Here is a 23,735-nt window from a genome sequence, read left to right as displayed (position 1 = left end):
TTGTCTAATGAAATGCACTCTAGAATGAGACTGTCCCATTTGGTAATACTTCTCTAGCATTAGCAAGTAGAAATAAATGTTCATGTCTGTAATGTAAAAAAAAGGGACGAGCCCCTCCATATGTCCCGCCCTAACTGCCTGTTTCATATAGGAAATAAATCAACACAGGAAAAAAAATCAAGCCATTCCTCATCAAGCCATTTCATTGGGTCTTGAAGAACTTTGTATTACTTTATGGTTTGAACTGAAATGTCAAATACACATAAAATGATAACAATACTACTGCATGACATATGGCATCTTGTATTATGCAGCTTGAAACACAAATTGGCTTGAGTGACTGTGTGAGGATGTCTCAGAGTCCTCTGCTCTGGGCGTTCATGTATATAAGACTGCTGTACAGGAAGCACCTGAGATGCTTTGAGCTTGAAGAAAAACAACAAATGGGAGGTTCATAACAGAGTAATCTTCTCCAACGTTCTCCTCCTTTATTCTCCTGATGCATATCTTTACTGCTTTTCATCATCTCTCTATCCATCTCCTTCCTTTTCATCATCTCTTCTTCTATCTCCTTCCTTTACGTTTCACCTCTATTCCTGTAGTAAGTGGTTCCGGCGGTTCCTGCTCTTCCTGTGGTCCAGCAAGGGTTTGAGTTTACCCAGATCGCCTCTCATGGGGCTCTGTATGCTCTGCAGACTCTGCATCTGTTTGCGTTCCTTGCAGTATTGGTGCATGGCCAACGTCTCAGCCGGGCTGAAGGCCGACACCAGGGCTTTAGGGTGCAGTGAGGCTGCCCAGCCCCAGGGAGAATGTTTATTGCTCAGAGCGCTGACTAGAGCTTCGCTCAGAATCTGGAGACGGATTTTAGCTAGTGTGCGCTTGAAGCCATTCTCTGTGGCCAGGCAGTAGTACACGCCTTGATCCGAAGAATGCACTGAACGGATGAGCAAGCCATGATTGGTGGACACCACACGGTCACTCAGCTTCACCTACACACAGAGAAAAGAATGACAGGTGAACGTGTCATTTTTAAATGCTTATTGAATGCAAAAATACATGATAGGGATGTGATCCTTTTGGGAAGGGGCGTGATTGTTTTGGTGATTTAAAAGACCATTTTTAGAATTTAATGAACTCTATAAAAGGGGTTTCTTCCATTTAGAAAGTACAAAACGTTGGAAACGTTTATATTTTATTAATTTAGATTAATTTAATCTACTATTACTACTTTGAGATATTTTAAATTAAAATATAATAATAATAAAGAACACATTTTTTTATTATATAATTTTATACAAATGTAATCATTATATTTGCATAAAATATACAAGTGTGGGAGATTATGCTTTATATAATATTAGCACTTATATTATCTACAGAATATTGTCTCTATTCTTTATTTTTATTGTAAGCCAGACCTTATCAAGACAAAGTTTTGAACGTCCCTGTGCATCCATTATTTTCTTATTCTTCAAGCACAGAGGGACCATTGACAGTTTAGGAGGAGTCAGTCTGTTTGATGATTACAAACACATGATGATATTTCAATGAAAGCAGCATCCGCCGATAGCATGGAGCAATGTACTGTGCATTGGCTGTTGAGGATCAGGGTTTAATGTTAGAGTTGTCTGACCTCTTTCCTGCGATCGTTGTCTCTCTGAATGAGCCATTTGACTGAGGCCTGTGGAGATTTGGGCTGACACTCCAGGAAGGTGGTGTTGTTTTTGACTCCATACTGAGTCATCTCCACTGCATTCCTGTAGGCTGAAACAAGACATCAAGTTTTTCTCTCGCACACTAATTGTAATTGTACTGCTGTAATTCAGCTGACAAGCGATCATCTACGGAAGAGGGTCATGATGGGTTTCGAGTTCACTGGGGGATGCAGTAAAATATACTCTGAAGAGTAGTGGGCCAGATTAGTGTGTAATTGGATAAGTGACCCTGTACACTGGCCAATGATGTCATACATTCAACATCTGTTTGGACATTATGCTACTTTTGTTTTGCGCATACAGCTGGGATAACGCTTCCACTCATAGTTAAGACTGCTATTTAATAATTCTGATGCATCCAAGTGTTTAACTGAGTCATTTGGATCGCTGACAGAATCAGTGCCAATTGTATTCAAATTAACGGGTGTTCTGGTCCCATGACAGATTCTTTCTCAAGGAGAGAAAGAATTAGACAAACATGAGAGGAAAAAAAGGAAATGAGTGGTGGAAGAAGAGGGAAATGTGTGAGGCTGCATGTCAATTAGCATTTAAGTTAAACACCGAAATGTATTTCACTAGGAAAATACATTGTGTGTATATGTATAAAAATTGTTTGCTAGTATTGAAAAACTGTCAACACATCATAAAATGACTTTGATGCATGAGCATTTTAGCATTAGCATTGGCTGCGTTCACGTTAGAATTAGCATAATTACAAGATGACAACTTGGAGATTCTACTCGAAACAGTATGAAATGATTAGTTTCTATGGCAACGTTCATAACGCCAAAATGGATCCATTAGTGGCTATGTTGTTGATGAGTAAAATACTTAGTCACTAGATTGATTCACCTAACCAGACATGACTTTGTTTCTAGCACAGTTCATCCTCACAATTAGATAGCAAAAATGCAGTACAATGTGGCAAAGCCAGTCATTTCATTATGACTCCACGTGATCAGAAATTCCGTAAAAAAAGAGCTAAAGATTTCCCTATGCAGGTTTCGCAACTGGTTCAAGTTGGTCTCGCAGATTCGCTGTGCTAACACAAAGCTGCTTGGTTTGAAAGTGACATCTGTGTGAACGCTGATTCATACAACGCTACACTGTTGACAGAAGACCGTGGACTGTTTTCAGTGACAAAATTTCGCTGATGTGAGCACATCTTAACTGTTGACACTGCTGCCAAAGCTTTTTACATGATGTTGAGTTTTGAGTTTTCAACTTGCAATCATGAGTTTAACCAAATGAAGCTTCGGTTATGAGAAAAAGCAGCAGATGTCAAAAATAATTGAATTTTTGAAATGCAGAGAAATAAAATATAAAGAAATAGTTGCGTTTACGAGAAAAAGTTGCAATTACAAGAAACAAAGGTGCAATTGTGAGATATAAAGTCTCGTTATGAGATATAAAGTCGCAATGACTTTGAATTAAATAAATGGAAACCGGCGTTTGAAACTGCCAGTCACAAAACTGCTTACTGAAAACTTAAATTGTCTCAGCACATAACTTTGGGACTTTTTTTTTTTTTGCCTATCCCAAGTGTTTACATGCAGGTAACTCGTTACCTTTCAGATTGAACCCTCTGCACTGAGTCAGTGGATTCCCATGCATAATATCCTGCCTTCTGCTTCTCCTGCAAAACACATTTACATAGGATTAATCCAACAAATTTTCATATATGCATTCTTACCTTTCAATCTTACATTCTCTCACTTTTTATCAACATCACTGCCTGAATGTTTGCACAATTTTGTTTTTATAAAACATATTCCTTGTCATGAAAGTCACATTTTTAGCTTAATTTCTTATAATTAACATGATTCAGCTGTCACAAGTGCAGTGAAATGAAATGTCTGTTTTTTTTCCGCTTCAATACTCTGGAATGGATGTTTTGATGGCTGTGCCTTCCATCAACATTTTCTGTAATTAATACATCTGGCATCAAGAAAAACTGTTTGTCTAAGGTATCAGATAAACATGTCCCATTCTGAAACAAGCCACAGTGTAAATACTCGTGAATATGTAATACAGTGTGTGGGCTGTTCTGTTTGATTGACAGGCTGTATGTGTGCGGTCTGAATTCTGAAGACTAGACGGTTTCTGAAGTACTGCCACCCAGTTGCTAAAGTGTTCTGAGTGATTTTTACTTGAGTTGCAATGCAGTTACTAGGGTGGTTGCTTACTGGCCCAAGTTAGAAATGCCTATCCTCAAATCTCTGATATTCTAGCCCCTCAATGTTTTGTTTTGTTTTTTATCGTCTGCCAGGAAAATCTTAAGCCAGAACTCTTTAAATGTGACAGAATGAATTTGAATATGTAGGGTTAGGGATTTATTCAAATTCCACAAATAATCTTTCGACCCAGACTGTGTGTCTCTGCTTTATGACTAAATGAAACCAAAGCTGTGTCTCATCATTTATTTCTGCCCCACTGCTACTGCCGTTTATGCCACCCTGAGTATTAGTTTGTGTGTGTCTGTGTCTGTGTACCTCTTGCCAGTAGGGTAGAATCGAGAACAGCTGAGCCCATCCCAGGCGCAGTACGGGTCCCGCGCTAAACAGCAGTCCGCACAGCCAGAGCCGTATGCATTGCAACGGTGCAAAGACACCTGGGACACTCCATGCTCAGAGCTAACATACAGCTGTTGCTGTAACGCAAACAAGCCAGATATCTCAAAAGCTGTTCCTTTAACCCACAGGACTGGTGACTAGATAATTACCCAGAATTAAAGCAACAACATTTCCCCCACCACCCCCACTTACTATATGTAGCACTTAATCACAAAATAGAGCTAGATGAAAGAGCTACTAAATGTAGTTACCTTTTTAGATGAGATTCTTAGGTTGGTGATTGGAGATTGCTTCTGAAAATCAAAAAAGAAATCGGATGAATGAAGTTAAATGTAAAAAAAAAAAAGAAATACAATTCGTGCATGCAGTGCCTGTTCCTATGAACATTTCTATATTAAATTTCAACAGTATTTTTTGTGGTGAAAATATCAAGGTGGTGTAACTAAGAATTTGATAGATTTTTATAAAAATATTTTCAACAATGTAGAGTCAGTGTGGTGCAACCAACATGTATGTGATAAGGCAATAAGAAAAGAATATAACCCCTCCCTCCATTATCATTTGATCAGGGTTTATATATACTGAATTCTATTCCATAATTCCTATTTCCATGACAATGTATATCAAGCTTGTCATGTGACGCTTCTCAGACACAATAACTCTGTACAACAGATGTTATGGTTTTAAAATATGGAATTTGTTAACTAGAATGGGAAATATATGATATTCATATTCTCACTTATGTTTAAGTAAATTATAATTTGTGTTTTAAACACCTTTATAATGATCATGTTAATTGATTGGTAAGTGGACTATGGATGCCATTATGTTTGTTTATAATGCAACAGCAAAAATGACAGAATTTCACCTTTTTATGGCAACGTCAAATGGTATAACCCCAAGAAAACTTGCTATCCGTGATTCAAAAATTCTGAAAGTTTGTTAACTTGTGTATTAACTTTTGGGGGGGAAATGTGATCACGTTCACTTGATGGTTACACCATTTGACAGTTTAGGAATGTCATATTTGTCAAATTAAGTAGGCATATGTGTTTTAAACTACATTAAAAAAAGATTGAGCTTTTTATTATAATTGACATCCTTAGTTTGTCTGCCATTTTAGCCAATAACGAACATCACAATGAAACCACATTTTCAATGAGAAATTGCCTATTTCAGGTGGTATTGAGTTTTTATGTGCAAATTTGTGACTGTGTGTTGAGATGCCAAATTAAACTGAGCTATGTGTGTGTGGCATTTCATGGTCCATGAATCGATTCATTATGCCTAAACCTATTTTGACGATTTCAAGCCACTCAAAGCCGATCATAAGAAACCTCACAGAGTAACCTTTTCCTTACCTCATGCCCAGTCTTTGTTCCCATTAAAAATCTGCCTTCCCTTAGAACAACATTGAGTTTTAATAAACGCTTTTTGGCACTGCCAGCTCTGCTCCTGCAGTCTGCCCTCTAGATACTTTGATGTGTGATGTGTGGCGAGAACTCAGACCTTAAACACTTCCAGCTCCTCCAGGATTAGATCCTCATCCAGAGAGCCGTTTGACGGCAGAACCACAACCTTCTGTACTGTGCCTTTATCTGTGAGCAGAATATCAGAATGTCAGGAGAGCATTGGACAGTCTGGAAAGCAAAAACAACCTCGGAAATGCGGTCTGGGTTTGAACCACAAATGAACTTTTCCATCGTTCTCAGATTTTCTCTTTGAAATCTTTTAGCGAGTGTGCATATCTGGGTTGGTTTTTGATGTTGTTGAGCATCTGTTCTGAGAAACAGATCTGCAAACTAAACTTTAGAGGAAAATGTGTGGTTGCCAAGGTGTTCTGGGTGGTTGCTAGGTGATTTTCACGTCATAAGAGCCAACCCACCAGTCCCTAGATATGGCCCGTGGCCCTACTTCAATGTAAGTCTAAGCATTTTTTTTGCCATCTGCCTGGTGGAAATTATTTATTGGATATCTTGAGTTTTGAATTTGATACCACTAGGTGCTAATGACCATTAATTGTCAAGCTCATTCATTCTGTGAGCTCATGATAGGTGTGTATATTTTGCTCCAGACCCTCAGAGAAAGGGATTATGGAGAATTCAGCTGAAACTCTGGAAATTCCCATTTTAAATGGCCAACATTTCTAGACGAAACCCTGCCAAGGAGCAGACAGGCCGCTCCGCACAATGCTCCTGGCTTTCCGTCAGGAATTTTGATGGGCAAATACAAACAGCTGTGATTTTGAATTCTCTCCAAATGTCCCTATCCCCGTTCCCTAGTAACCGCAGAGCCTGTCTGCTGTCGTGTCTCGAGTCTGTTCTCAGATAAACACACACTCTTTCTTTCATTCTTCCATTGCCATCCCAAAAGTTAATAGCGTGTCTTGTGCTGTCACACAGCAGGAATCATAATGTCTTCCATTTAGCTGATACAGAAGAAATAGAAAAAAGATGTTTATGTTAAAAATGATTAGATGATAATGTTTGTGCCGCTTGTGTAGACTCTCTGCCCCCTAGTGGAGGCCAGTGGCAGACAGATTTATGTCTGTATGATCTCTGTATATGTTATATTTCTGTAAGAAATGGAGGGGTAGAGTATATCTATTTTTTTAAGTTTAATTGAAATATATTTTTTATTTTATTATTATAGTATTGAATATACTTTACAGCCGTGGTTCTCAACCTTTTTGGATCAAAGGCCCCCCTTTTTTTCCATCACAATTTTCAAAGGCCCCCATATAAAGTAAGACATTTCCCACAATATTTCAGCTGGGGAAAGCTAAATAATTTTTTTTTAAGAAATATGATTTCTTGATTTTATGAATTATGTTTTATCATTATAATTAAATTAGAGTATTTTATTTTTGAATAATAATAATAATTTGAATATGAACTGTAATGAAATAATGAAATTAATATATTATTGGTATTAAGTCATCCTGTGGCGCCCTTGGAAGTTTGATTAAAAGCTAGTGGATCTCGGCCTCCTGCTTGAGAACCACTGCTTTATAGTATAGTATAGAAATTATTTAGAAGATATATAGAAAATGGGACATGTTGCAGGCCAGATTAAAACCTGCATCACCCACATGAGCACTACAGCTCAACGTTTCATGAGCATGGAAACGAACTACTGCAACACTCCTCCTAAAACGCCATTTTAAAAGTAATTGGAAAAACAGATGAATATAAGATTATATTTACAGGAGATTTTATATAAAATTATAAGGAACATTGCTCTGGTATGTTTTGTATAATGTAAACCGCATTTTATGGTATGAAGCAGTGTGGTATAACAAAGTCGAGTGTGTGCTTACTGCCATAATTTATTAAAGTACAGTATAATTTTAAAGTATATTAAATGAAGTATAATTTAACTGACAAAACACTTTCAGTAAAACGTTATCAGTCAGTAAAAGATTTTCCAACGTTTCTGCCTTTCTCATTTTTAGTTGGAAAAAGCTACTTAGTCTGTTGAAAAGGTCAGCAAGCAGTCAAGTAAAGTGTGCCAGTTCCTTCCACAAACAGATTACATGAGCTAGTTGTTGAAATACGTTTTGGAACATTTGAGTTGTTTTTCATTTGATGGTTGTAACTCTGAGTAGGTTAATGTTCTAGAATAGTCATAGTCATTTATTTTTCTTGAGATTTGTCATACTGTGGGGTTTTACCTGTGCCCAGGAATAGAACCTGGTAGTGTCCGTCCGCAGCGGTGACCTGGTCCACAGCTATAGAGGTGTATTTGTAATCGGCATGTGTCCGCACCACAAGAGGTTTCCTGCCGACCGGGTAAATGGGGTTAAACATGACGGGGTGATTCCTCATGAACGTCACCACATCATCTGGAAACTCTTTAGTACTCTGGGTATGAGGGGTGAACGCGCCACCAGGACACTGACAGAGGATAAAACAATTGAAAGATTAGAGAATCATGCTTTAGATTATGAAGGCTTTGTCACTTTAATTGGGTCTTTTTGTCACTCAAACTAATATTAGTGAGTCTGCGTTCCATTCGGAAGGGCTCATCTCTATGCCCTAATCCCTTCAAAGGGTTTACCCTCCGGAGTGAGAGCTTCGAAGGGTTGAAGGGTGTAGGGGACCAAACAACAAACAAAGAATCTGCGCAAAGGATCATGGGAACCCAAAGTATCCATCAGTTGTACCCTTCGAAATCCTTCATTCCGAAGGGCCCTTTGAAGTGGCCAGTTTTGAGCACTTCAGTTTGGAACGACCCTTCAATATGGTGGCCATGATTGTTTTCACTCCAAAGTGCCCTTCGGAGGGCGATATATCCCGTTTGGAACGCACCGACTGTCTCATGCAAGTGTACTTCATTTTAAAAGCTCCTCCAAGATGTAAAAGTCCAAAGCATTATTAATTTAAGGTTTTGAGTGGGATTCTTTAACAATATAATACACATAATGATAATGATGATGACGATGATGATGATTTAGCATTACATTAATAAAATAATGGTTTTATAGTAAAATATTAACAAATTTCACTTCTTATATAAAAAATTAATTACCATAAAATATAAGCCCTTCTGTCAGAGGATAAACCAGAAATCAAACCTACAAGTTTTATGTATAAACGCGACAAAAAAAATTACATTATTAACAAATATTATATGCTATATTACTTTATAGTAAGATATTGTTTAAAAAATGATCACTTCTTATCTATAAAAATAAATGACCTTCTATTTTAAGCTAGAGGACTGAGCAGAAATCAGGTCTACAAATTGAAAAACAATATTTTATATTATATTATTTAAATATTATTATTCTATGTAATTTTAGTAAAATATTATTAAATTATCTCTAATATATAACATTAAATAATATATAAAATTATCTACTTGTCTCTAAAAATAAATGGCATTGAAATAGAAGGCTGACAGAGGACAGACCATAAATCAAATCTACAAATTTCATGCTTATTTCAGCAAACATTCCTTACATGTAATTATTTGCCTTTTCAACTAAACTGTGCAAATCACAATTATATACTCAGTTTACTGGTGTTATAAACAGAGTGACTGTACCAAGGCAGGACATGAATGTGTGTGACTCACGGTTCCCGGTCGTGGGTATGGGATCCGGCCCTGGAAAGCCAGCCACTGGAAGTTGGGCCCTTCCCTGTGCGCAAACGGGCCATTGAAGACCGTCAGGATGTCAGCCATGTTGTACATACAGACAGCAGAACCTCTGAACACAGAACTGGATGGAATAACACAAAACACACAGGCCTATTTAACATGAAGCAAGTCAGACAGTAAAAAGACCGTCTTGCGCATTTGGATGGAAGGGATGATGTAACAGTTACACTGGAGACTCAATCCACAGAGAGTGAAAAATGCCACATAAAGGAAAGGGGACACATCTTTGGTCACACTCTGGGATGAAGTGACGTTTGGCTGGACATTGTAGATTTTGATCAGACAGCAAGACAAAGAGTTTCTTTGTTTGATCGCAAAACAAAGGGAAAGAGGCTAGATATAATGACAAATAACAGAGCAGGGCATGGGCAGAGAAGCTGTCGCTGTTTGGATTGGCCTCGTTAGGAAAACCACACAGATTCGACGTGGTTGGAGAATGAACCACAGCTCGAAAACCTTGACCGAAATCTCACCTCATTAAACCACAACTCACATACACACACGCCCCAACATACACCCATAGAAACCCATCATAACAAGCATAATGAAATGACCCATAGCAAAAATCCCAAATGAGACCTCATATCTAAACTGTTTCGCCTAAACAATGAGATAATAAACGAAGACCACTGGCTTCTCGGATCTTTCTCTTCAGGAAAAACAACTCTCTGAGTTTTTGAAGAGATCTCAACGTCTCAAACTGTGCTACAAATTAAATGACCTCTGTACTTGAAAAAAAAAATTCTAGTACTTAGTAAAAGTTAAATAATGGGAGTTATGCCTGTTGGTGGTAGTGTAAAATTTGGCATTACTTTATAATTTTTTTAAAGGGACATTTGCCCCCTGGAATTGATTTTCACAGGCACTTTTGACCTTTATTTATATAAAAAACACAGTCTGCCATCCTTTTTGCATCGAATACTTCAACCCCAAAATAGAGTGTATTTTTAATAATAGATAACTGTATCAAATATAAAAAGTGATATGTATAAAAATGATAAATTTGAAATAATTTGTTAGAAAGTAAATATAAATTATTATACTTATAGTTATTTTAGAATATAGTATATAATTCATACAAATGTTTATAATATAGAATATATAGAAACATTTACAATAATATAGTAAATAGATATTATTAATATATTTCATTTATTCTATGTACAATATAAGAGTATAATATATTTATACTCAATATTAGATTAAATTAAATATTATAATAGTATTTATCAATTAAATAGTATTATAGTATATATATAAAGAATAGAATGAAATAAATTCTATGTAAATGTAAGAATAAAATATTTCTAAACTCATATTAGTTTAAATGTTAAAATATAATTTTATTTAGTAATAAATAATAATAAAAAAATCAGAAATTCACTTCAGGGGTAGCTAGTTTTATAGCTATATATGCTTTATAACTTTGTCAACAATTGTCTCATTTGTGTCTATTTTTATTTATGTACATGAAAACTAATAACTGAGAGCGTACACTTACTTATTTACACAAAACACCAACAAAAAACTGATTCAGCAAGAACACACTGCATATTACACTCCTTCTTTCTGTGTGATAGACCAATAAATGCAAATCATTCAGTGAGTCCGCCATATAATAAAAATGTTAAATCCATCAGAGTGAAAAGCTACTGGATGAATTAAGATTAGATATTTGTTTGTAAAGGAGTGACCTTTCCCTTCATTTACCGCTCTCAGGTGTGATCATATTTTCCCAGAAACCCTGTCATCCCCTCAGCTCCAATCCCGTCTGACCTATATTTGGCAAATACACACATAAAAACATGCACGTGCATATATACACACATTAGCGGCAAGCTCAATGTTGTTATTGGCTTTACCTTGTAGAGGTGAAAACTCCAAAGATGAGGAGGCCCTTTGGGTGGTCCGTCTCCAATAAAAACACATTCTCTAGAATGAAAGAGACCAACACTCACTCAATAGCTGACCATCTGTCCCACAACATTGTGACACAGTTCTAGTTTGGCCTAACAAGAATAAAACAGGTGAAAGCGTGTAAATCCATCACAGGCTGTAACCCTCCAGTGTAAACGGTTTGTGCTGAGTGTTTTATGATCGTAAAAGGATTTTAATGAGGTGAAAAGCTTGACAAATTTCCTAGGTCTGTTGTTGGATACTGACAAAAACCACAATGGCTGGTTTATGGTTAATGACCAGTAATTATAGAAAGCTGTTTAACTATAACGTGAAATTTGTAAGGCTTTTGAAGGAGTGTTTTGGGTTAAATACAAGTCAAGACCGTGTCTAATTAGGGTATGATGGAGTTAAAGGTCCCTTGGGATTTTTTCTAGTCCCAAAATATATGGCAATCGATATATATAATAAACAAATATATATATATATATATTAGGGTAAGGGGATAGAAAATACAGTTTGTAGAGTAGAAAATCTATTGTGCCTATGGAATGTCCCCTTAATACATGGTAACCTTGTGTGTGTGTGTGTGTGTGTGTAGTCTCACCGAGCTCATCAAAGAGGGTCTCTGTACCGTCCTCCTCTAGAACCGAACATATCAGCCGAGCCTTCAGAAACGTGGTCCACTTGTTCACCAGACTGCGCTGGCCACCAGTGTCATTCTAAATAGAATTTACAATGGCATAAAATAAATTATTCATACATTTATATATTTTTCAGTTCATATTAATGATATTATAAGATTGAGATTGCACTTGATCGAAATTCCTTTAAAAAAAAAAAAAAGGTACCTCCCTGAACATAGTGTCAGACTTACAGGGCACACTCGAGCCACCATAGCGTGGATGTTCTTAGTGTTTCCACTACTGTCTGTCAGTCTCTCGCGCAGGAAAAAGTAAAGTTTGGCGTCGTTTGGGTCTGAGCCATCAGGAATCAAGTGGGCATCGATGAACACTGGCTCTGGTCAAAATAGAAGAATAACTACAGCTTAAACACTCAATTTGCTCTACATCAACCACAAAAGAGAAATAAGAAGATTGTACTGTACCATTTCTAGCCTAAAGAATCAAACATCTCCACATGATGCAGCTAATAACTAAGTTTATATGAAACATAATTTAGCTGCTGGTGAATAGCTGCTGAGTTAAGAAAATGTATCTCACAGATCCTGACCAAATATGCGTTTCATTGTGTAAAAGATAATGTGACCTCTTGAGAAAACCGTCATGCATGTACAATATGTTTTCCTGGTGGAATCATTGTAAACGGATATCAAGTCTGTCCTGTCTTCAGCTATTTCCTTTGACGTGGGCAAAGAAGGTTTTTACTTTGTGGTTTGTGTATTATTTTACTGAAATGGCATGGAACGTGAACATGTAATTCAATGCTCCACATAAATAATTATTTGTAGCTTCAAGAAAACATCCGCAATTTTCTTGACAGAACAGTCATAATAATGTAGATGGATAAAATAACATATGGTTTGTACCGCTCAGCCATTTGGAGTTATGTTGGTCCGTCCTCACTGCGTTCCTTGTGGTCAGGCTCCTGAAGATGGCTGCGTCTGTCCCCATGAAGTCAATGTACATGCCAGAGAACAGCTCCTGATCTAACCACAAACAGAAACAGAAATGTGTCCCACTGTTGCTTTTCACAGATTTAGCTTTAGATTTAGTGTTAGGTATGGATTTTATATCTTCTCAGATGAATAGTAAGGTTGGTGAATTAAACTAGGAAAGACAATAGATTAAGTAATAATGAATAAGTATAAGTAAATAATAAAATAAGTAAAAAATAATAAGTAAATAATAAATTAATAATTCAATAATAAAACCTTTACGACACTTAATTACATGTATAAAATGTTTTTGCTTTAACATTTCTATGAATGACAGAGTTTCATTAGTTGGAGCTTCAATAATTTAATGTTATTGAAAGTCCACTATAAAATAAAAACTACAAATGATTTCACTCATGTTAAATATTCTGTCTGGGACTGATATATAAAAAAGTTACCTATAAAATATTACATTCTTTTGATTTTAAATGAGTGCTTCGCTATAGGGGATTGTGTGTGTGTGTGTGTGTGTGTTCACCGATCTGTTCAAGTCAGGTTTTAATAATTGCACAGAACAGATTGAAACAGTCATGATGTCAAATCAAATAAATGTATTAATGTAATAAAAAAATTTACTCATGTTAAATATTCTGTCTGGGACTGATATATAAAAAAGTTACCTATAAAATATTACATTCTTTTGATTTTAAATGAGTGCTTCGCTATAGGGGATTGTGTGTGTGTGTGTGTGTGTGTGTGTGTTCACCGATCTGTTCAAGTCAGGTTTTAATAATTGCACAGAACAGATTGAAACAGTCATGATGTCAAATCAAATAAATCTATTAATGTAATAAAAAAAATAATTAAACATTTAATCCTATGCCTCAACACATTCAATTTGACAGCCCTGTTTAAAGTACATTTATTTTGTTAACCCAAACGCTTAAAAAATGTGGTTTCTGCTACTGGCTGAAAACATCTGTCTGTTGAATATGTGAGCTATGGATTTATTGTGGCTGTACATGTCTCTGCGGTGTGCTCCACTAATGACCTGCTCAAGTCTCCATTCCTCAAATCTCTCCTTCCTTTCATCAGTGCATTACTTTATCACTTCATCACTCCATATTGCTGGGGCCCGTGGCTGACATGTACGGCTAAGGGCCAAGTGTATGATGGAAATTGTCAGACGGACATCAGACAGAGAAAGCTGTAGGCTGTCATGTCAAGGACCGTCAGTCTTTGATGCTGTCTAGACGGTTAGGAACTTTTCTACTTAATAGAATAACCACTTAAAACCTTCTCTCATATACAGATGACTCAACAATGACCTATGACATTATATTTAGGTGTGCGTGTGTGATTTTTGTAGGCAAGCACATGCAATTAGTTCTCGTGAGAGTGCATATGCATATGAGTGCATATGTGTTTCAGGGTTATTACAGTTAACTAATATTGAAACCGATAAAATGCTAAAAATAAAAAACCGATAAACGTTAACTGAAAAGCTAGATGAATGGCTCTCTCTCTCTCTCTCTCCCTCCCTCTCTCTCTCTCTCGCTCTCTCTCTCTCTCTCTCTCTCTATATATATATGTATATATAAATGACAAAAAAATTACTAAAACTTCAACTAAAATAAAAATGAAAAATATGAAAATATAACTAATTCAAAATATTAATAAAAACTGTAATAGTGTTTCAATGATACTAAAATAACACTTTGTTGCAGTTGTATTGGCTCTCTGTTGTGTAAAAAGCATGAATGCGCGTGTAATGTAGCCCATTGGCTGTGTCAACAGCAACCCAACACCAACTGGCCAATTACAGATTAAAGGATTAAGGGGGCGGCACTGAGTGACCCAAAGTTGTCACATTGGAAGGGGGCAGACTGCCACAAGATGTGGGTGTTTTTATGACCCCAAAGGGTCATGAAGAAAGAGCTCACAGAGAAAGTGTTATAGTACGTGTCCGAGACAAAACGGCACCTGTGGATAAAGACACAAAAGGCGGCAGCACTTACTGAGCATGACCGAGACATGCGCGTGTAATGTAGCCCATTGGCTGTGTCAACAGCAACCCAACACCAACTGGCCAATTACAGATTAAAGGATTAAGGGGGCGGCACTGAGTGACCCAAAGTTGTCACATCGGAAGGGGGCAGACTGCCACAAGATGTGGGTGTTTTTATGACCCCAAAGGGTCATGAAGAAAGAGCTCACAGAGAAAGTGTTATAGTACGTGTCCGGCACCTGTGGATAAAGACACAAAAGACGGCAGCACTTACTGAGCATGACCGAGACGGTGTTGACTTGTGGGTTAAACGAGCATCTTCCTTTCCCTGATTCTGCTCTGGAAGAGATTTGGAACACTTGCTCCTGCCAATGACACCAAAAACATAAAATCTCTCATTTCACACACAAAAAAATCTATAGTTTTAACTAGATAAACCATCAAAAACATGACCCACAAAAACAAAACAGACAGTGCTCAGTCCTTATGTGTTGGCCTTTCTGCAAAGTTGACCTTTTTTAATCAAATAATCAACTCATATCCTTTATAAATATAAATTACTGAGACATGCTCTTGTTATCATTTTATCCCATTTTCCATCATCAAATCTGTTCTCAACTTTCAGCTCCATCCGAAATGTTTCACAGCCAATCTATATAAAAAGATTTCCGAGTAATTTCCTAGCACTCATTAGTGCAGTGGTTCTGGCTTTCTTCTGATTGGTTGGACAGACTTGTCCAGAGGCTTCCAGGTTTCCGACTGCCAGGCCAGTCTATCCTCTCCTTTGGTGTCATGATGTTGGCCAGTTACGTGAAGTGAGAGAAACCAGAGACGTAGAGAGCCTCCGTCAGGACATACAGCTGCTGGTGGGAGAGCTTCTAATTTGTCTCGGGGACACGTGTATTCATTAACTAATGTACTGGCTCTTTACATCACACGCAACTATAGGCAAAGATGTGAGTCACATGGTCACTCCAGGGTGGCCCCGTCATTATGTCACGAAGCTACTCCGCACACTTTTAAAGGTTATAGTTCAAGAGTTTTTATCTTCTGTAATAGTCCAGCTGGTGTGCAGCCAAGAGAGATGGACACGGACGGAGGGTTGAGAGAGTAAAATGCTTTTCAAACAAAAAAAGAATGATAGAAAACAAGCTGTTGGACTCAGATGGCTTGCAGGACTGCTCCTAATCTCATCTGGTCTCGCCTTGTCTCTTTTTTTACAATTGTTTTCCTCTTCGTTCTTTTTTTTCTACCTCTAAGGATTCTCGTTTCGTCTCATCTCACCTGGTCTCGTCCCTTTTTTTTTCTTCGATTCTTGTTTAATTTCATCTTTTCTCATCTCATTTCATGGTCTCATTACTTTTTTTTAACTAAGGATTCTTGGTTCGTCTCGTCTAATCTCATCTGGTCTCTTCTCTTTTCCTCTTTTCTCATTTTAAGTCTTGTCTTGTCTTTTATGTCATCTCATCTTGTTCATATTTTTTCTTGTCTCATCTCACCTTTTTTCATCTCTTCTTGTATTGTTTTGTTTCTGGTTGACTAATCTTGTCTCAACTCATGTAGTCTCTTCACTTTTGATTTCTTCCCTTAATTTCGTTTAATCTCATTTCATTTAGTCTTGTCACATCTTCTTTAACCTTAGTTACTGTATGCATTCACGACTCATGTTGTGGCTTGTTTTGTTTGTTTTTTGAAGCAAATGTAGTAAAATGAAGGTGAAACTGAACTAAATCAGACACTCTGACTCATTTTCATTAGTGAGTGTAAACTGACCTCAGGACGCCTGCCACGATTAACGAATGCACACACTGGGCTGTAGGCTCCACTGCCGCAGATGAACAGATGCGTCCTGTTATAAGGCTGGATCACTCGTAAGAAGTTTCCACATCCATGCTGAGGAGAACAAAAGAGAGAGAGATCATTGTTCTCGTTCCTAAAAGTTATCCTAAAATCTCTTTGAATGTCATTTTAAAGTCATTTAGTGCTACATAATTCTATTAGCAAGCTGATATGCTTATTTAGGAAACTGACAATGCCAATTAAAATTAAGACAATTTATTTCGATCCATTGAGGAAGTAAAAGTTATAAACTAAAGTAATAGGTCAGGAATTCAAGGCCTATCTTAGAATATAGGAATCCTAAACTAAAGTGACGCCAAAGCGACTGCACATGATCCAGCCCAAAGAAAGAGTGAGAGAGGGATGAGTAGAGAAAGAAAATAAGCGCCAAGGGAGCAGTTAGGAACTTGGCGAAGTGTGTCAAAACAGCAGCTGCATGAGCTCTCGGTTAGCATGCGCACACACGGGTCCTTCAAGAGCAACTCCAGAAAAATAACAGCACTTCCAATAGCACACACCCCACCATCCACTCCTCCCATTTCCCCTTGATCTCTTTCACATGTTTGTCATTAATAGTTCTTTTTCTGTGGCACGTGTCAACATTATCCTCTACTGGCTTGTATTCACTACTGATTTATGGTATGAAACCTTTTTCTTCCGCAAAGGCAAAAAGACTTCTTGACAGCTTACGGTTCATGTACAGATCAGGCAGAATTAACAAGAAAGAGCTCCATAAACACGTCTTAATATCATTTACAGCTCTGTTAAAGAAACACCTCAGTGTTTCCCAAACGCGCTGCTGGTCCTGTCAGGGGAGAGGGATGGGGTATATCCCAGTGAGAGGAGGAAATCTGACAACCTGACAAGGGGCAGTGCTACTGATCCAGATACAAATAAAACGTCAGAGGAAATCTGTGGCATAAGCCCTATAGTTTAAACACAGGCACACACTTCGAGAGAGGAAAACAGACTGAATAGGAAGGGCTCAAACACAAATATTTGTCAGGAGCAGTGCGGGATGGCTGATCTGCAAACTCCTCAAAAGCTGCATATATCACTATGTGACATGTTGCTCTGTACCCCCACTGTTAAAGTTATTAAACCACTGTAGTCCTATAAATTAGGGCTGGGTGAATTTTATGAAGACTTTCAAGGACATTTTGGTGGCATTTTCTCCCTAAATGACTTTTATATATAATTTATTTTAAATAATGGAGTATAAATAATTGTATAAATTGAGAGTAAATTGTTATAAAGAGGATATATTTAAACTATCTCTCTTCTTTGGGTGAAATATGACACAGACATTTTTTTTATGATATTCACGCAGATATTATACTAACATTCATGATGTGGGGTGAATATAAATTGAGCCATAAACCAGTAAATTGGGACATTTTCGCTCATCTCAATGTCAAAAAGTAGCCAGGTTTACATTAATTTACCCTATTTTCCAGTCGCATGCAATTAAAATATACAACTTTCAGTTCAGTGCACTTGTAAATTCCTGTATTTCATTAGTACATAAAATACAGGTTTAAAATGATCATTTGCGGTATGGGTGCGAAGTACAGTATTTTTCTTTGGCCAGTTGAGAACATTAGTCCATTCCAGCATTTACTTAGTTTTAGGACACGTAGTGGCTAGAACCATCTGTTCCTGATCCAGCCATGAAGGTTCAAATTTGAGGACTAAACACTGATTTAAAATCAGCTCATGCTTGGTGCTCTTTTGATTGATTTGGGACAAGTTTGATTAATTGCATGTGATTGTAGGGAGAATAATGCATGTGAAAACAGCTCACTGGATGATCACTTCACCAAACAACACACAAATAGGAGTTGAATCAAGAATGCTGCTGTCTTCTCTATGAATCAGAGGCATAAAAGATCTGGCCAACCATAACATGCCAGGAGTTTAAAAGTGTCAGTGTTCTTACTGTGGGGTCTTTGCCAGCCATCTGACACTCCTCGACCTTAGTAGTGGATGCCGGCCAGAAGATCTGAGAAAAAAAATAAGAGAATAGTGAGAAAATTGTAATATAAGGATGAAGGAACATTTTGACTGACAGATTTATGTTACTATGCACGTCTAATGGGACCACTACACAAGCATAATTGTAATAAGCAAATTTATTAATTATATTAAATCAATATCAAGCATTAAATTGATCAAAAGTCACCTTTCATTATATGCACAAGAGCAGTTTGAACATTCTGCTAAATTTCTCCTTAGACTTTAATGAAAAAAGTAAATTACCACTTTAAAGTCTAGTAGTTATTTGTCAAGCTCTTAAAGTAGACACAACTCATGCTGTATTGAACTTCAACTTGGGTGAGGCTTTTTACTGGTGAACTCGTGATTGGGGTTGAGCCCTGCTGGATAGATGTGCAGCATAGACCAACAAAATGCACTGGAATGCAATGGATCTCTGAAGTTTTGCCAGCCTTTGCTGGAAGAGGAAAGTTAAACTTCCATAATTTTTGCCAGTTGTGTTCAAGCTGTCTCCTCAAAAGCCAACACTGTTTAGCCAAACTGCCACTCTCCCATTAGTCAAATGAGAAGGAAAGAAATGTGGTCGCCATTGGTTTTTACTGTTGTGCTGCATTTCATGTTGATTTAGAGAGGTTTTGACTGCTCTCTCACCTTCAGCATGGTCTGGCTGATGTTGTTGATGTCCATCGAGATTACATGGTCTTTGCAGCCCACGTACATACGGTCTTGATCCTCATCCATGAAAAGGATCCTATAGTCCATGGCCTTCTCAGACAAAGTGTAGAACTCAAAGGACTGGGCTTTCTGTAAGTCTGTAATGCAAACACAAGCATGTTCTTTGCATTTGTATGTGAGGTTTTGGTGTTTACTTGCCAATCTTTACCCCAATATTCCAAAACACACACACACATGCTCTCATACTTATACAAAGACACAAGGCCCTTCACCATACCATCAAAGTCTCCAAAGACCAAACTAATGAATATTCCTTCTTGTTTCTCATTAGTTATTCACTAATGTATAGAGTAGTGGAGGCCACATTGATACCCTCCTCTACATCTTTATCCTTTTTAACACTGATTCTAAAGCCAATCCCTCATTATTTTTCTCTTCAATGACCAGATAACTCCCTCTGGTCCCAATGAAAGTCCCATTTCTCTTATCTACAACCACTTTCTTTTCTTTCACGTTTCTGCTTTTCATCCTCGAATAAAGAGGCGTCTGTATAAAGTACCTGCCAAATAGGTTTGTATATTCACCAAGCTGCCTATAAACACAAAACATGTGCAATGGATCCAGCACAAATTACTCCATGGCTTCTCATTCAAACCAGCACCTCCAAAATTAAGAATTCAAGAATTAAGGTATTATTAATATTAATTAATAAATGCATAAATTAATGCATTAAATAAAATCAAATGTGTAAAATCAGTCTTTGAAATGGCACCAGAAAAAAAATTGTGCTTAATTTATTTTTAGTTATATTAAATGCATTCATTTGTATATGTATGTATGTATGTATGTATATACAGTATATATATATATAAGCATTTCCATTTTTCTACTTAAAATTCTACATTTAATATTTAATTGAAATTCAGGAATTTTAAAGATATTTAAATTATTCTATAGATTTAAAAGAACCAGCACACAAGACAAAGTGAAGATCACCCTAGGCTCTTTGATCACCATAGACAGTAGACAGCATGTCTCACCAGACTATTATGGGATTATATTAGGCCTTGTCAAACTCGTCATTCTAATGTAGGTTTAATAAAAAGTGGTGTGGAGGGCAACAGATTACATCAGCCAGGCTTCAAAGTGCCACCGATAGCATCTCCGTAAGATAAGAGTGGCATTATTACTGCTCAAAGAATTCCTCAGGGCAAGACTGAAGTGAGTGCATGAGAACTAGACGGAGGGGAATGAAGACATGACGTTGCAGAAGACTCGTTGGAGGAAGCATATGTGAGGAAATAAGCATTTAATAAAATACCTCAAAAGCAGGAGCAAAAGAGAGAAATCCCACTTCTGGTTAGGTTTCAGAAGACTAATTAGAAACATGCAGCTTCTGTAACCTCAGATAGAAATCCCAAAATCCCTTTTCACCCCATTCAGCAGACTCATTTAAAGACTCGTGTCATAAAGATTTTCTTTTTGGGAAAATTGCATTGTCAGGTGAGCCTTTAATTTCAGCTTCCGGTTCAGGTTCGGTCTAATATAAAAATGCTGTGTTGCTCAAAAGTTTAGAAGTAACTTAAGGTTAAGTTTCTTTCTTGACGTGTGTGCGGCACAAAATATTTCCCAGATGTTAAATCCTAAAGTGTACAGTATAACTGCAGTACGTGTGTTAAAAGTCGAAACAATTTTGATTGACTGTCAATGTTTTAATTATTTGAGGCTGCATTTATCTGATCAAAATACAGTAAAAACAGCAATATTGTAAAATATTGTTACAACTTAAAGTAACTGTTTTTTGTTTTAATGTTTTAAATGTAATTTATTCCTGTGATGGCAAAGCAGCAGCCATTACTCCAGTCTTCAGTGTCACATTAACCTTCAGAAACCATTCGAATACATTTGGCGCCCTAGAAACATTTGTATTATTATCAATGTTGAACAGTTGTGCTGCTTAATATTTTTGTGGAAACCATGATGCATTTTTTTTCTGGATTCTTTGATAATTAGAAAGTTTAACAGCATTTGTTAGAGATAGAAACCTTTTCTAACATTATAAACGTCTTTACTCTCACTTTTGATGAATTTAATGCATCCTTGCTGAATAAAAGTATTCATTTCTTTTCAAGAAAGAATTTTTTTAAGTACCAAACTTTTGAACGGTAGAGTAAATAAAGGTTTAGTTTGAGAGTGTTAGGTTAAACATTGATTAACCTCAAACTGTTTATTTTTGTGCCATTGTGTTTAATCTGACTTTCGTGTCACATTAACCTTCAGAAACCATTCGAATACATTTGGCGCCCTAGAAACATTTGTATTATTATCAATGTTGAACAGTTGTGCTGCTTAATATTTTTGTGGAAACCATGATGCATTTTTTTTCTGGATTCTTTGATAATTAGAAAGTTTAACAGCATTTGTTAGAGATAGAAACCTTTTCTAACATTATAAACGTCTTTACTCTCACTTTTGATGAATTTAATGCATCCTTGCTGAATAAAAGTATTCATTTCTTTTCAAGAAATAATTTTTTTAAGTACCAAACTTTTGAACGGTAGAGTAAATAAAGGTTTAGTTTGAGAGTGTTAGGTTAAACATTGATTAACCTCAAACTGTTTATTTTTGTGCCATTGTGTTTAATCTGACTTTCATATTTTCTGTCTTTCTAAAAGAATTCCTAATGGAAATTTGAGGAAGTGTTTGTTAGTCTGCACGTGAGAAAGTAAAATACAGCACAGTGGGAAACGTTCACAAGACCTTCCCACCCCACAGATAAACGGACACACGTTCCCCTTCTCAGGAGGATTCAGTGGTGTCTTGTGTCCGCCTGTCCTGACCTCTGAGCCCTGAAAACATGAATCATACTTAAACGCATATCTAAGTCAACATTCCCAATTGACAGGTGCTCTCACACCTGCTAATAATGCGATTAGGGAAATTTAATTTGGTTTATTTCATATTTGGGTTTCCACAAGGGGATACAACAGAATGATTATCTAATTTACTCTAAATGTAAAATAATATTTGACATAAGGTCAAAGGTCACTTAGCACATTTTTCAGTGGTGGCGGACAGGGGGTGGATACTGTTTACTAAAACTTTGCACATCAGTGGAGATGGGAAAGCTACTTTTAAGTATCTAACATAGTAAAGACAGTAATTCTAGGCTTGTAATTTATTTATTATATATTTTATAAATTGGGAAGCAACAGCAGCAAGATGTGTGTATTTGAAAAGAGAACTTTTGGCTAAACTAACCAATTGTCTGAATGACTAATCCTACACTGAAATTGTATTAATTAACAAACAAAAAAACTGAAGAATGCTTTTTGTGCAGTTATCTTTACATTACAGCTAGGGTTGCAAAGGGGTGGAACATTTCCTGAAACTTTCCAAAAATCCCTGGAATACTCCAAAAAATCCTGGAAAGTTTCCAAAATTTCTGGAATATTTCCAAAATTTAGTTTTTGCAACCCTAATTACAGCCCATTTTAGGCAGATTCACTCCAGGTAGCTTGAGTTAGTTAGGTGGCTCTTGTGCAATGCAGTTTTCAAATTGTCCCAGGCCAGTTGGATTGGGATCAAGGCTTTGACTGTGACACTGCATCAGTGGAGAACATTAATGAACATAAAAGTGATCATGAACGCTCTCCAAAGCTGAAGGGTGCACCTCACAGAGAAACACTGATTGCATCATACTGCAAGAGAAGCTTGGCAGCTTCATCCAAATGAGACTTTATTAGGGTCTGAATGCTTTCGAAAAGGCAGTGTGATATTTCAGTATGACAAATAGGATTACATAATATATTTGGGTCAATGACTAATAAGAATGTTCAATATAATAAAAAATAAAAATCCCCCCCCCCGCCCCCAAATATTTGAAATTCTTGCACTGATCTGCTGCACTCCATTACACAGCGCTCTGTTTTTTAAGATGACAAAAGGTTTAAAAGTGATATTTTCAGCCTGGTCTGTCTCAGCGGTCTAACAGCGCTTGTTAATGTCAAAATAATTGAGATGGCTAATCAAGTCAAAGTAGGTGGAGTTTACTGTTCACAGAAGCACAGCGCAAATTCCAGTGTGTGTGTGTGTGTGTGTGTTTTTGTGTGCGTCAATTAAAGCAGTGCATTCACAGAAGCACAGCGCAAATTCCAGCGTGTGTGTATGTTTGTGTGCATCAATTAAAGCAGTGCATGAATATAGAACACCTGTATATGTATATATATATATATATATATACTGACGAGCTG

The 23,735-nt window shown here is 36.9% G+C and overlaps 1 protein-coding gene across 1 annotated transcript in view; it reads right to left on the bottom strand.

The window, feature by feature from the left end:
- sema3c (sema domain, immunoglobulin domain (Ig), short basic domain, secreted, (semaphorin) 3C) overlaps nt 1-23,735 on the bottom strand; it is a 49,500-nt gene continuing 25,765 nt past the window's right edge. The window contains exons 3-18 of the mRNA XM_016279938.1: nt 19,459-19,619; nt 18,752-18,814; nt 16,747-16,866; nt 15,248-15,338; nt 12,897-13,016; nt 12,225-12,367; nt 11,955-12,069; nt 11,314-11,383; nt 9,368-9,512; nt 7,962-8,184; nt 5,798-5,886; nt 4,540-4,581; nt 4,208-4,365; nt 3,284-3,351; nt 1,634-1,764; nt 1-989 (exon numbers count right to left, since the gene is read on the bottom strand). Coding sequence (XP_016135424.1) covers nt 591-989; nt 1,634-1,764; nt 3,284-3,351; nt 4,208-4,365; nt 4,540-4,581; nt 5,798-5,886; nt 7,962-8,184; nt 9,368-9,512; nt 11,314-11,383; nt 11,955-12,069; nt 12,225-12,367; nt 12,897-13,016; nt 15,248-15,338; nt 16,747-16,866; nt 18,752-18,814; nt 19,459-19,619 — 2,138 coding nt within the window. The 3' untranslated portion in view covers nt 1-590. The remainder of the gene's footprint in view (nt 990-1,633; nt 1,765-3,283; nt 3,352-4,207; nt 4,366-4,539; nt 4,582-5,797; nt 5,887-7,961; nt 8,185-9,367; nt 9,513-11,313; nt 11,384-11,954; nt 12,070-12,224; nt 12,368-12,896; nt 13,017-15,247; nt 15,339-16,746; nt 16,867-18,751; nt 18,815-19,458; nt 19,620-23,735) is intronic.

The sequence above is a fragment of the Sinocyclocheilus grahami genome, unplaced genomic scaffold (assembly GCF_001515645.1).
Source record: "Sinocyclocheilus grahami isolate Dianchi unplaced genomic scaffold, SAMN03320097.WGS_v1.1 scaffold135.1, whole genome shotgun sequence".
NCBI lineage: Eukaryota > Metazoa > Chordata > Actinopteri > Cypriniformes > Cyprinidae > Sinocyclocheilus > Sinocyclocheilus grahami.
Note: the sequence above shows the minus strand (reverse complement) of the source record. Positions and strands in the feature narration are given on the sequence as shown.